The sequence below is a fragment of the Mollisia scopiformis genome (assembly GCF_001500285.1).
Source record: "Mollisia scopiformis unplaced genomic scaffold LY89scaffold_21, whole genome shotgun sequence".
In the NCBI taxonomy this organism is placed as follows: domain Eukaryota; kingdom Fungi; phylum Ascomycota; class Leotiomycetes; order Helotiales; family Mollisiaceae; genus Mollisia; species Mollisia scopiformis.
The window spans coordinates 356,982-369,577 of NW_017263601.1; the positions used below are offsets into that span (position 1 = coordinate 356,982).

Sequence of the window (12,596 nt, forward strand, 5' to 3'; positions counted from 1 at the left end):
CTTTAGAAGCTTGTTGAGCTGAACTGCGAATCTTGCAAGTTGTTAGATGAAATCTTGGATTGCGCGGCAAAGCGTCATTGCCCGCCTAATCCCTGCAAGATTTTGAGTCCGTCCATCCGAAATATGCATGGACACTCAAATTGGGAAACACTTCAGCTGGACAAGCTCAGGTTTGCTTTTGGCGCGGAGCTTGTCTGAGGTTTCCGACCACGAGACTGACTGAGCACTTTTCAATTGGAGGTCAAAGACTATACTGGGACGTCGCACAAAAGCACTTATTCTATCCCCGCAGTTCTTTGTCGCGGATATTGGTCATGGTGTTGAGTAGTCTAGCAAAGCATTCAAAGGCAGTTGAAGCTATTCTCTAGCGAATGAATGCTTGGCAGCTTGGCATTCAGGGGAATCGAGGTGATAACACGTGACTTGGATAGTATATTGAGGTCCAATATTCTTGCTGGTTGTCTCTCTCGAACCATTGCATTACTGAATCTATTCAGTTGGGCAGTTTCGCAGAATATTTTTCGCGTTGTTCCAGAGGAGATGGCAAGCCTGAGACCAGAGCTACAGTGTCACTGTTCCAAGCCTTGCTCAGGCTTGACCATACTCAAGGCCCATGCTGTATTTTTCTAACTGACGGAGTAACAGCCGAAGGATAGGCTTGAGGAGTATGTCTCTTTCCTGATTACCCTCTCAGTCCTGTAAGAGGAGGAATTGACTGAACTGGGGCATGGCTGTAGAGCTATTGCAAGAAGTATAGGGAGAATACAACATTGCCGTTGAGACTAAAATCACTGCAAATGACGCCACTAGACGATAGGTAGCATTGGAGGTATGTTCTCTGATGCAGCCACAGCCGCGGATCATATCTGTCTCGAAACAAAGAACTTGAAACGGCGGCGCTTCTTTATTCTTGTTTCCTGACATTCTTCGTCGGATTTGCTACCGGCAAACCAGAGTTGACGGCCGCTGGGACAGTTTCAGAGCAGTATGTCGAAGCTGTCTTCTTGAAGTTCAAGCAGCAAGTAAATCGAAATAAATGTTGCTGCGGCCTCAGGCGGCCATAAGGCCAAGCTCCTTGATAACGACCTGATAAGAGATTGCGGTTCAGGGAAAGAGCTACCACAGGAAGATCAACTCAAGTTCTCTTCCACGCAAGAACAAAGAGCCTAGAAAACCTTCAATCGCCATCATGGAATACAAGCAATCTCATCAAAACATTACTCCTAGACTTATTATCCACGGCGGCGCTGGAAATATCCTACCTTCCAACCTCCCACCTTCGAAATACACAAAGTACCACGATGCGCTCCTTACCATCCTCGCAGAATCTCACCGATTCCTGAACTCTCCCTCTTCGTTTCCTCTATCTACGGCTTCCTACACATCTGCAATAGATGCTGCCACGTTTGCCGTCTCGTTATTGGAGGACCACGACCTTTTCAATTCTGGACATGGAGCTGTCTTTACGAGAGATGGCGTCAACGAACTTGAAGCCTCGATTATGGTCTCGAAAGGAAAGAAGAAGAGGGGCGTTGGAGTTATGGGTCTTCAACATGTTAAGAACCCAATCAAGTTTGTTAGAGAAATGCTTTTGCATGGGGAGAATGATCTGGAAGGTGGAAATGGAGAACACAGAGGACCTATGCTTTTCGAACAAGACTCTTCAACACTCAGCTCTGGTGCTCAAGGTCACTCACAACTACATAAGTATAGCGCCGAGAAGTTGGCAGAGAAGTGGGGCATGGAGATGGTAGATCCAAGCTACTTCTTTGTCCAAGCAAGATGGGATGAGCATATCAAAGGCCTAGAGAACGAGAAGACCTTCGGCCATGCGACGTGGCACGAAGAACACTTCTTTCCACAAGGCACATGTGGTGCTGTTGCACTTGATACCGAGGGTGTGATTTGCTGTGCTACAAGCACTGGAGGCATGACAAACAAGTTGACAGGACGAATTGGAGACACACCTACAATTGGTGCAGGATTCTGGGCAGAAGAATGGGAAGAAGATATTTCCTCGATCACTGAAACTCTTATGAATCAGCAAGGACCAGCTTTGGTAATTAGCGAAACCTTGAAGGGGATGATCGCAGATTGTTTCCCCAGCCCAACCACCTATTCCCCACTACCTGCAGTTGATTTCGATCCAAGGACTTTAGCAGAGGGAGACAGGGTCTTCAGATCAACGGGCATGTCAGGCACTGGAAATGGAGACTCGTTCCTCAGAATCAATGCTGTCCGAACAGCATCAGCGATTGCTCGATATCGTGGGGCAAAATCGAATGCCAAAACATCACTCCAGGAAGCCATCACGGAGATATCTGGTCCCGGTGGAGACTTGGTCAAGAGCGCTGGGAGCCGCTGGAGAAAGACTGGAGAAGGTGAAGGCGGAATCATTGGTATCGAGCTCACGGTGGTCACAGACGAGAATGGCAACAAGAAATCAGCAGTCTCTAATGTTGTTGACGACTACAACTGTGGTGGCATGTTTCGTGCTACGGTTGATAAGTATGGTAAAGCTGTCATGAGAGTTTGGAAGCCTGGTCAGCACAGCGGATTAGAGAAGTACGATGGCGAAGGAAGACAGTATGACTTGAGCGAGTGGCTGGATGCGAAGACACTTTGATAGATTGGAACAGGGAAATTGGAGTTTTGGGTTCGAGGTCAGGCGGAATAAAGGTAGCGATGGTTTTGCAAGAAGTTTATTTCGCTTTTTATCCCATGTTGGGATTTGGCTCTTTGTGACGGCAAGTGTCTTATTGACGGCCGCTACTTCAATGAAGCAGCAATAATGCAATCCGGTTGCGGTTTTTGGAGCAAAGAAACTTACCCTGCTTTTGTTTAGTGACATTGGTAAGATCAATTCCTTCAAGAATAAAGGAGGATCCGAGTCACTACTTTACTTAAACTTGCCTGACGGTTTCATACGACTGCAGCCCAGGAATCCGACTCGGTAAACTCTCAAGTAGTATAGAAGAAATGGCACAAGCACCACTGACATTCGGGGTGGAGTTTGAGATATATGTTGGTCACCTCAAGGCCGGTCAGAGAGCTCCACCGGGTACCAATCCACGCTACACCATGGCTTTCGTAAGTGTCCTTTTTCCATTCTGAGCTAGCTTTTACGTCCTCCGTATTTTCAATCCCAACATGTGCTTTAGTCCACGGCGCAAAACTTTACTGATTGTGAGGATCCATATAGACACCCAGCGATGCAGCAGTGCAAGAATTAGCAGACGAATATGTAGCAAAAGGCACACGTCCAACGCCAGTGGAATCGGATGACGATAGTCAGAATCTTGTAGGTCAAGCAGCACGAATCCACATTTCTGAAGCGCTGTCTGTTGCGGGTTTTCCTGCATATTGCTCAGACACGATAGACCCTGCACGGTCTAGCACGCATTGGCAGGTTTGCACTGATGCGACCGTCGACGGACGGTATGCTGGAAACCCAGATGATGTCCTAGATGCGCCCTTCACTTGGGCTGGTGTCGAGATCGTGTCACCAGTCTTGCCATTCACGCCTGAAAGCCTGGAGCAAGTAAGCCAAGTATGCAGATTCATCAGGTCCAACTACAGATACAAGAACAATAATGACACTGCACTACATGTTCATGTTGGAGATGGCAACACCGTCTTTCCAGTAGAAGTAGTGGCTAGTCTCGCAGGTATGGGACCTCCCTTTATTCTCTGATATCTATAATTTCAATGCTGATTGAAATCAGCCTTCTTTTACGCATTTGAGCCCCAATTCAACACCCTACACCCAATACACAGAATCGACAGTACTTTTGCGGAAGGAATGCGGACTCACAGCGGCATTGCGGAGCGTGACTTCAAGAAAGAAGCTACCCGTTCGCTTCCTATCATAGGTGTCTACGAGCTCAGGGAGCCTCTTACAATACAGGACATCACAGATGGAGTTAGTGCTCCTGATAACAAGAGATATATGGTACGTTCATTACCTACTTTCCTATCTCCTCTCAGGGTTCTGGGTCCCAAAATTTGAAGATACTTAGAATGACATCCTTCTCTGTGTATTGCACGACGGCTGCTCGTAGCTTCAAAACTGACGTTTGGACCTGCTGACAAGTCGACAGTATGTCAATTGGCAAAATCTTGCAAGGGTAGCTGGCGGCGCTGTCATTGGGTCTGTAACGAACGACGAAAAGCCAGTGAAGCCAACAATCGAGTTTAGGCAGCATGAAGGGACTCTAAACCCAGTCAGAGCAATTATGTGGATCAGGACAGTTGTGGGTGTCGTGGATGCAGTTCGAAAGCTTCCAGCGCAGGAGTCCACAGATTTGGTAACCATATGCAGCAGAGAGAAATGGCAAAAATGCGGAGATGGGAGGGATGCAGAGAGAGAAGCTCGCCATGGACCAATCGTTGCTGAAAGCACCTTCACTGTCGTTGATCTTCTTCGCCACCTGGGTCTGAACGAAGAAGCCAACTATTATCAAGATAAAATGTTTCAGCACGATTATCCAGAGCGATGTCAGCCTCATGGCTTTGTGTGGCTTGATGGACCGGACGGCGCGGTGCGATACCAACTCGATGGTACGCCAGTCGATGGTGACCAAGTTGCTCCATTTTATACCAAATGGGAATACGAGACAACGCTGACTAGGGGCACTGAAGAATATGAAGCGCAGCATAGGCTAAGACTTATCTGGGAGGAAGCAGTTCAATCAGTCGACCTCTTGAGGTGGATGGATCCTGATTCCCCATTAATAGATCTAAGAAGCCCGCATTGGCCTGCCCGTACTTACCAAACAGTTTTACCCACCCCAGTAGGGAGCCCCAGTTCATCAAATGATAGTGGCGCCAGCATATAGAGCAGTTCCATTTTCTCCTTCGAAACGATCTTACTGCCGAAAAAAAGATTCTCTAAAATGAGAACCCAGATTCGGGTTTGGAGACAAATCGGTACGTGGAACACTATAGTATAGTGAGGTATTTCGGGGCGACTGAGGTTGAGAATGTCAATTTTTGTTTCATGCTTTTTGCGGTTTCTTTTTGTATGTATATAGATAGTCAGACTTTGGTTCATTATTGATTATGTGTTTCTAGCCAATGTTTAGTTTAACGATCTGCTTCAAGCTAGGGTAGCAGCACTCGCTTTTCAGCTATTGTCACTTCCGGCAGTGCGATCGTGGATGTGAGTTGCTTCTACTGTGATTCTTGCTATCTAAATACGGGTATCTTTCTATTCATCGTGCTTCGACAACTTCAATACGATTCAAGCCTAAGCTAGTCCATTCGTACAACGTTTCCTAATCTGAAGAGCCCGATTTCATCTTCTCACATCTTCACATCTCCACTTGCCTCAACCTCAAAGGTCTTCTCATCTGATCCCTGAGTTTGTCCCTCGACCAACCTCTTCTTCTCTGCTCTCGTTGTGAGATACAACAACCCACTCGTCCAGATCGCCAACGCGATCGACGTCCCAATCATCGCATACATACCTTTCTATCCACAAATCAGCATACACTCCTTTTCTTTCAGGACACAAACTTACAGTGAACTTCGGCACCATATTCGCCGCATAGAACAACAAACCCACCACGCATTCACGGCATTGCTGCCACAATTCATACTAGCAATTACCACCGCTCTCAAACTATCCTCTTCCCACCTCATCGCATCGTTGGCCCAAGCGAAGAAAGTGGCTTGACAAGCGTACACCGTTCCGGCCCAGTAATACGCCCCGAAGATACTTGCAGTGCCGGCATGTGGATTCAAGATCATGGCTGATGTGACGATGCCCGTGATGGCAATCCAATACCCGACAAGGTACCGCTTTCCTCCAAGGAAATCCGTGAGAGTGGCCCAGAATAGAGTTGATGCGATACCAACAGCGGGGACGCCAGTAGGGTAGTTGTTCAGTTCAGAGACCGAGTACCTTTTTGTAGACTTCATCCATAGAGCAAGAAGCGAGTTCGAGGAGAAGGATTCTGTTTCTCCGGCGATGATCCAGAGCATGACGAATCCGTACCAGTACCAGCTTCCGAATACGCGTTTGAGGAAAGCTAAATTCCAAGGCTGCCGTTCTGGTACTTCTGGGACTCGGGAGATGGCAAGCGCTCGTTCGTCGGAGGTGAGGTAGAAGGCTTTTGTCGTGCTGGGCGTGTCGGGGAATAGGACCAAGCCATAGATGGCGATTGGGATCGTGATGAGTCCGTCGATGATGAAGAGCCATCTCCAGCCTGCAAGTCCATTTTAGCCGTTCAAAGAGCTATGAATCGCAGTTTGGAGGAATCCACCAAACATGGTACCAGCTAGACCGGACGAGGTGAAGATGCCAGAACGCTTGCCCAATTCTCTGGCTGTGTACCAGGAGCCGAGGATGTAATGAGTTCCGACGAAAGTGCTGGACTCGGCGATACCTTGGAAGAAGCGGATAACCATGATGTCGCGGGGGTGACGAGCAGATGCGGTGATCATGGTGAGTGCGCCCCAGACGATCATCATGCTGGGGAAGAAAATGCGGGGTTTGAGATGGTATAGAGCCAAGTTGGAGGGGATTTGACCGACGACATATCTGGAGAGAGAATTAGTCGAATATTTCATAAGATTTGCAGCTCTCCCAGAACTCGAAGACGATACTTACCCCACAGTAAAAACAGTATTAATCAAATTATACTGATTTCCCACAAATCCCAAATCCTCTTTCATTCCACTCACATACGCATTCGCCAGATTCGATCGATCCAGATAATTCGTAAAATACATCAAACAACAAAACGTCAAGATGAAGAAATCTATTCCTATTCATCAGCAACACTTATCCTCGAGAAGGGAAACAGAATTGCCACTCACCAAGTTTCCTCACAAGTCTCCCCTCACCAGGATGTTCATATGGCTGAGTGATATACTCTCTCACCCGCTTGAACGTCATTTTGATCTCCTCGTCTACTTCTCTGGCTCTGGGAAAAAAGATAGACTAAAACCAGAGGTCGTTAGGAATAGCGAAGATATATATCTTCTTCCTCGTCCCACTTCAACCCGAGAAACGTAACATCCCGATGGAATAAGCTTTTCAACACGATAAGGGGTTCAACGGGCAAGGGCCGAGATTGATAACGGAGAGTGAGGTTCAAGAATGGGGGTTCAGATCTCCGCAATGAGTGCCGGGAGCTAGCGCGCGGCGGACCGTCGAGAGGTTACCTAGGTATTGTTAGGGGCATCACGTGGATTGAGCGCGGTTTTGAGTAGGCATCTGTTGATTACTGCTGTTAAATTCAAAAGAGGGGTAGGATTGTATTGGCCATAGGATTCACAAGGTTTTGATGGCTTCTCTTTCAATCGAATTTTGTGTTGACTGAGAAGACCCCAACCACCATCCTCCTTCCGTTGGACCTCTCCTCACCTAGGTACAAGTAGTAGATACGCCTGGGAAAACTAGCCCTGAGCAGACCTTCCATCTTAGTCATCGAGCAAATCTCATTCCGATATTGGAATGTGCAAGGAAGGGAGATCTAGTGATCTAAGGTTGGTACTGATGTCCCAGATCTCGCAGGTGATGTTCTGTGTGGAAAATCATAGTCCACTGTGCATATTGAGAGCTGGACGCTATTTCTTTCGTGAAATTTCCTCATTCGCTGATGCGGTCTTTTTTTTCAATGCGTTCAAGCCCAAGGCGGAAGAGAAATGTCGGATGAAAATCCTTCGAAAACAAAAAGCATCTTCAGCCACATCAATTGCATCTCGAAGCCACACTTCAGGCTCTTCATCATGCAGGCTTCCACATGTTGTGAATTCATCGAGCATTGCATATTTATGCTGTGCGATCAATCTGACACCGCGGGGTCACGAAGATATTTCTCTCTTCTATATGCCGTCCAATAATCAACCCTGTGGTAGTGTTCCAGCCCAACATAAAGTTCTTACAGGATCTAGAATAAGCACCATGGGGAGATCTCCAGTCTGAATCTCCATTGAGGTAATTAATCCGTTTCCAATATCATCACATGCACTTTCCAAACCATTTCTTGTCCCAGATTTTCTCCTTACGCATAAATCACTGGCTCTCCTTCCAGCCACAGAGCGCACCGCCCCAATTCGGCCGCGCATCACTCGCCACATCCAGTGAAACCTTTGCTCGGGCCAGGCTCTTTTCAAGCTCAACCCTGGTCCAGCTGCTTCCTGCTTTTCCTATCGGTGAGCCGCGGTCAAATCATCGCTCGCCAGCAAAGAACGATGTTTCTCCAGCATTCCTATAACAATATGGACCCGACTACGGCTCCTCTTTCCTGCATTCCGCGACCTCGATACTTGACGGGAGTCGGGGATTGACTGCAGTAGTCGGAGGTCCAGAGGGTATACTTGGAGCCACTTAAGCATTGCCAGATTGCCTTGCTCCCGCGAGAGGTTGCAGATCCTGGACGATAGCACCAATCGCGATAAAGAATCTACCGCCTGCCGCCTCACCTTACCTTTGGGCGCTCGACGAGAACTCTTCCTCTTCTCTTTACATCCTCTCTTGTTCCTTGAGATCAAGAGTCGAAGGATCTCTGGAGTGAAGCGACAGGATACCTTTGCTGGTGGTTTTGTTTGACGATTTGGCGTGCGGAGCCTCGATTTTCCCCCAGACCTCACCGCAATTTTGACGGAGGGCCGAGGAACGATTAACGACTATATACCCATCGAAGCAGGTCTTCTACTATCATTTTAATACAGTACCGTCAAGATGCCGCTCATGGAAACTGTCACGATCATAAACAAGTCTGGGAAAGTCATCAGTACTGTAAGTACTTGGCGCTCACTTCGCTGGAAGCGGTACTAACCCAAGCAGGGAAAGCACTTGGTCAACATCTTCAAGGAGGCCAAAGAAGCATATCAGGACAGGAAGGCAGAGTTGAAAGCGGATCATTATGCCAGGGTGAAGCACAGAGATGCGCAACGATTGATCGATGCTCGAGACGAAGTTCGATCAAACGGATCCTCAAGACGTTCGCATCGTTCGCATCGATCACATCGCTCTCGAGCCCCAAAGGCCCTCGAAGACACCCCCGAATTCCCCAAATCCCGCCCACCTCTCACAGAACGAAACCTCTCCCACGTCTCTGAAGGCAGCGTAGCCTCGTCTCGCAGAAGTCGAAGCTCGCACCATGGCTCTCGACGACCTAAATCCCCCGTCGGATACAGGAATCCCTATGTCGAAACTGGCACTGAGCTTGCACCAGTTCCAGGTATCACACGACGACATACCGATATGCCAATAGGTCCAACCGATAGTGCACTCTCTCGCGGCACCATGCCTCCTCCATACCAATCACAACTCACCGCCCGCACACCTGTTCGCAGTCAGTCGAATCCTGATTTCCATGACAAAGATATCGATATGAATCTCGCATACGGCAAATTGCCTCCAGATCTACAACCAGGTCATTCAGAAAGAATTGCAAAGGAGGAGGAGCTGAAAAACACAATGTCACGACTCGATACTCTACTTGTTGAAGCACAATGTTTGCAACACTCTGCTACAGCCATCATCTCAACTCTGCAAGCGAACCCTGAAGCCATGGCAGCTGTAGCGCTCACACTTGCCGAGCTCTCGAATTTGTTGACGCATATGAGTCCTAGCATTTTAGGAATGTTGAAGGCTAGCTCTCCAGTCATTTTTGGCTTGCTTGCAAGTCCACAGTTCTTGATTGCTGGCGGCGTCGCGCTTGGTGTTACTATTGTCATGTTCGGGGGATACAAGATCATCAAGCGCCTGCAAGCCGACAACGAAGCGAAGAAAGAGGCTAACAAAATGGAGGAGGCTTTGGTTTATGATAACATTGAGATGGGCAGTATCGAAAGCTGGAGACGAGGAATTGCGGAGGTGGAGGCTCAGAGTGTTTCTACCAGCGTGGATGGCGAGTTCATTACACCAGAGGCTGCGAGACAGAAGAAGGAACGTATCAAAGAAAGGAGAAAGGAAGAGAGAGCTCGAAGCGTAGCTGGCGAGACGGTGAGGACTGAACGAAAGTCCAGGAGAGCGGGAAGTGATGATGGACAAACGGTGAAGAGTGACCGTACGATCCGAAGAATCGGCAGCGATTCCACGATCCGAAAACGGGACATCCCCATCCGAACCTCCAGCCGCGTCGCCGAATCCGAAACTGGCCGCAGCGAGAAACCAAAAAGTAGAGTTGCGGAATCCGAAACTGGTCGTTCTCGAAAGAGCAGGAAAGAGAAGGATGACATTGAAAGTGTCGTCAAAGACGTGATCTCGAAGGAGAAAAAGAAGAAGAGTCTGGGGAGTTTGTTTAAGCGGAACAAAGGGAAGGATGATATCAGGGAGAGCGTTCTTAGTGCGGGGCCTTTGATTGAGGTTTGATTTGGAGTTTGTGGTGGGCGTTTTTGGAGCTCCACTCTTGTTGGGTAATGATGTTTGTTTTTTGGTGCATGTTTTGAATATACAACTGCGCGAGCAATTCTCTTCTTCGTACAGTGTTCTAAGTCTGGTGAATCTTGTCTTCAATGTCTGTTTCCTTACCGTACATTTGCAGTTTTTGTTGCATGTCGTTCGCCCGAGGGCCGAAACCCTTTGGATTGGGTTAGTGAATTCCATCTTGATATCTGTTTCCTTACCACACAATCTCGATGTTTGTTGCACATCGCCCCCCCGACGGTTTTGCGGACCTCCCCTTCAGCTTGAGCCCATCAAAGCAGAGAATTTTCTTGATGATCGAAACATCATTTGTTTCTTCCTCTTCTGGATGTTTAATCATGGCATTAATGTTTCTGTTTCCAAAGTGTGGGGGATCATCGATGACGAAGCAGTGACAGATGTCACGATGTGCAACAAAGTGTTTGAAGTGGGAGGTGATTGGCTGTTTGTTTTGTTCATGGTGGATGAGGAAACCTGTCAAAGTTGCGATGTGCAACAAACGTTACGGATCACGGGAAGTTCAGAGTCAAGAGGACTGTGAGGAAGTGTGAAGATTGGCCAAGATTGTCCGACAGTTCAGAGTACATCCAATGGCTTCTGTCTCTGAAAAGGAGTTTGTTCATCGTCACGTGGCTCTCTTTCCTCAATCTTTTGATCGTCGATCGTCGATCGTCCCCAAGTCTCGTCAAGAATCTCTCTCACAACTCTCCCAAACCCTCCTCGTCCCCTCCAACGTCCTCCTCCTCAACTCCCCCACCACCTCCCACCGCTCCGCCGCATCCCTCCCTAACGGGACCCTCAAAAACGCTTCCATCCCCTCCGCCACCCCGGTCCCCATCACCGTGTCCCAAATCGCCTGCACCCCCTTCCCCACATCATTCCTCATATTCCCACCCCTCATCCCCTCCACCAACCCCATCACCCTTTCCATCTCCGAACCCCTATACTCGTCCCTGACCTCCTCCCACCCCTTCGCGGGCGTCACACACTTATCCGCGAACTCGGAATTGAAAGCCCCGGGCTCGATCAACAGGACGCGCACGTTGAAGGGTTGCATCTCGTTGGAGAGCGCTTCGGAGAAGCCTTCGAGCGCGAATTTGGAGGCGGAGTAGAGGGAGCGGGAGGCGCGGGCTTCGAGGCCGGCCGCGGAGGAGATTTGGAGGATTGTTCCGGTGCGGCGGTGGCGGAAATGGGGGACGCTGTAAAGCAATCAGTGTTGGGCTCTTTCTGTGGGGATGTGGAAGCCGATGAACAGCTCTCTAAGATTTCGGAAGAGTAGAATGGATACAAAAGAAAAGCGACGTACAGCAATCGACAAAGACTCAGCGGCCCAAAGAAATTAGTCTCCATCTGCGCCCTCGCTTCTTCATCACTAAACACATCAGCCCTCCTCTCCCTCATCCCCCATCTCTCCTTCCCTCACCCTCCCCATCTCTCCTTCCCTCACCCTCCCCATCTCTCTCCCCACCCTACCTCCTCCCCGCCCTTTACATCGCTACGTACCTAATACACTCAAAAGCCCCCAAAAGCGCATAACCAGCATTATTCACCAGAACGTCGATCCGGCCGTAGATACTCATTGCTTCGTTAACTTTTTCAGCGAGGATAGGGAGCGGGGAGCAGACGTCGAGGGTTAGATGGTGGCCGCCGAGGGAGGTTATGAGTTCTGAGGGGGGGGGGGAGGAGGGAGAAGGGGAGCGAGAGGTGGCTATTACGTGGTGGCCGTGGCGGAGGGCGTGGAGGGCGAGGTGGAGGCCGATTCCTGAGCTGCAGCCTGTTATGAACCAGACGAGGGGGGTGGTTGTGGACATTGTGGGCGAGAATGGAGATGTGGGTTGGGATGAGATGGGGTGAGTTGGCGAGAAGTAGAGGGAGGGGACGGAGGGAATGGAGCTGGAGGGGATATATAGAAGAGAAGAGAAGAGAAGAGAAGAGAAGAGAGGAGGGGAAATAGATCTTATTTTGTATGACGATTTGACGGTGGAATGAGAGTATCAACTGCAACCTGCTGACCCTTCTCAATTCAAAGAGATCGTCCAGGATATACTTCATATCAACAGACGATCTAAAATGAACATCTAAAGGAGACAAAAGCATTTATCCTAGTAGTAACTTGACATAAATAACCCCAAAAAGACCCAAGTATATCCCATAGTTTTCGAGCATGCAACCCGCTGACCAGAACCTAGTAAAGCCAGCTTTAAATCCCGTT

General features: G+C 48.8%; 5 protein-coding genes across 5 annotated transcripts; 3 read left to right on the forward strand and 2 right to left on the reverse strand.

Annotated features, from left to right (window-relative positions):
• The first annotated feature begins 1,057 nt into the window (after window positions 1–1,057).
• Window positions 1,058–2,886, forward strand: LY89DRAFT_206351 (N-terminal nucleophile aminohydrolase). Its single transcript, XM_018205825.1, has 2 exons — window positions 1,058–2,679; window positions 2,846–2,886. The coding sequence occupies exon 1, from the start codon at window positions 1,190–1,192 to the stop codon at window positions 2,624–2,626; it is 1,437 nt and encodes a 478-aa protein (XP_018066720.1). The 5' UTR covers window positions 1,058–1,189; the 3' UTR covers window positions 2,627–2,679; window positions 2,846–2,886.
• LY89DRAFT_206348 (uncharacterized protein) lies at window positions 2,804–5,115 on the forward strand. The gene is made up of 4 exons (XM_018205824.1): window positions 2,804–3,090; window positions 3,203–3,668; window positions 3,726–3,952; window positions 4,101–5,115. The coding sequence occupies exons 1-4, from the start codon at window positions 2,980–2,982 to the stop codon at window positions 4,836–4,838; spliced, it is 1,542 nt and encodes a 513-aa protein (XP_018066721.1). The 5' UTR covers window positions 2,804–2,979; the 3' UTR covers window positions 4,839–5,115.
• Window positions 5,116–5,169: 54 nt separating this feature from the next.
• LY89DRAFT_709610 (MFS general substrate transporter) lies at window positions 5,170–7,082 on the reverse strand. The gene is made up of 6 exons (XM_018217769.1): window positions 6,823–7,082; window positions 6,614–6,764; window positions 6,267–6,544; window positions 5,563–6,209; window positions 5,522–5,527; window positions 5,170–5,472 (listed from the first exon to the last, which is right to left on the reverse strand). The coding sequence occupies exons 1-6, from the start codon at window positions 6,899–6,901 to the stop codon at window positions 5,305–5,307; spliced, it is 1,329 nt and encodes a 442-aa protein (XP_018066722.1). The 5' UTR covers window positions 6,902–7,082; the 3' UTR covers window positions 5,170–5,304.
• Window positions 7,083–8,692: 1,610 nt separating this feature from the next.
• On the forward strand, window positions 8,693–10,330 carry LY89DRAFT_738156 (uncharacterized protein; the record flags this gene model as incomplete). The annotated part of the gene is made up of 2 exons (XM_018220336.1): window positions 8,693–8,749; window positions 8,798–10,330. 2 exons carry the CDS (start codon window positions 8,693–8,695, stop codon window positions 10,328–10,330), a joined length of 1,590 nt encoding a protein of 529 aa, XP_018066723.1.
• A 739-nt stretch (window positions 10,331–11,069) lies between these two features.
• On the reverse strand, window positions 11,070–12,195 carry LY89DRAFT_722008 (NAD(P)-binding protein; the record flags this gene model as incomplete). The annotated part of the gene is made up of 3 exons (XM_018218693.1): window positions 11,070–11,583; window positions 11,691–11,756; window positions 11,888–12,195. The coding sequence occupies 3 exons, from the start codon at window positions 12,193–12,195 to the stop codon at window positions 11,070–11,072; spliced, it is 888 nt and encodes a 295-aa protein (XP_018066724.1).
• Window positions 12,196–12,596: the final 401 nt, after the last annotated feature.

Excerpts from the sequence above, each read along its gene's own strand:
- LY89DRAFT_206348 (XM_018205824.1), top strand. The coding sequence starts at position 2,980 with ATGGCACAAGCACCACTGACATTCGGGGTGGAGTTTGAGATATATGTT. Across the intron at positions 3,091-3,202 it reads CACGCTACACCATGGCTTTC|ACACCCAGCGATGCAGCAGT; the intron begins GTAAGTGTCCTT and ends GGATCCATATAG. Across the intron at positions 3,953-4,100 it reads CTGATAACAAGAGATATATG|TATGTCAATTGGCAAAATCT; the intron begins GTACGTTCATTA and ends ACAAGTCGACAG.
- LY89DRAFT_206351 (XM_018205825.1), top strand. The coding sequence starts at position 1,190 with ATGGAATACAAGCAATCTCATCAAAACATTACTCCTAGACTTATTATC.
- LY89DRAFT_709610 (XM_018217769.1), bottom strand. The coding sequence starts at position 6,901 with ATGACGTTCAAGCGGGTGAGAGAGTATATCACTCAGCCATATGAACAT. Across the intron at positions 6,545-6,613 it reads AATACTGTTTTTACTGTGGG|ATATGTCGTCGGTCAAATCC; the intron begins GTAAGTATCGTC and ends TTCTCTCTCCAG. Across the intron at positions 6,210-6,266 it reads TCTAGCTGGTACCATGTTTG|GCTGGAGATGGCTCTTCATC; the intron begins GTGGATTCCTCC and ends ATGGACTTGCAG.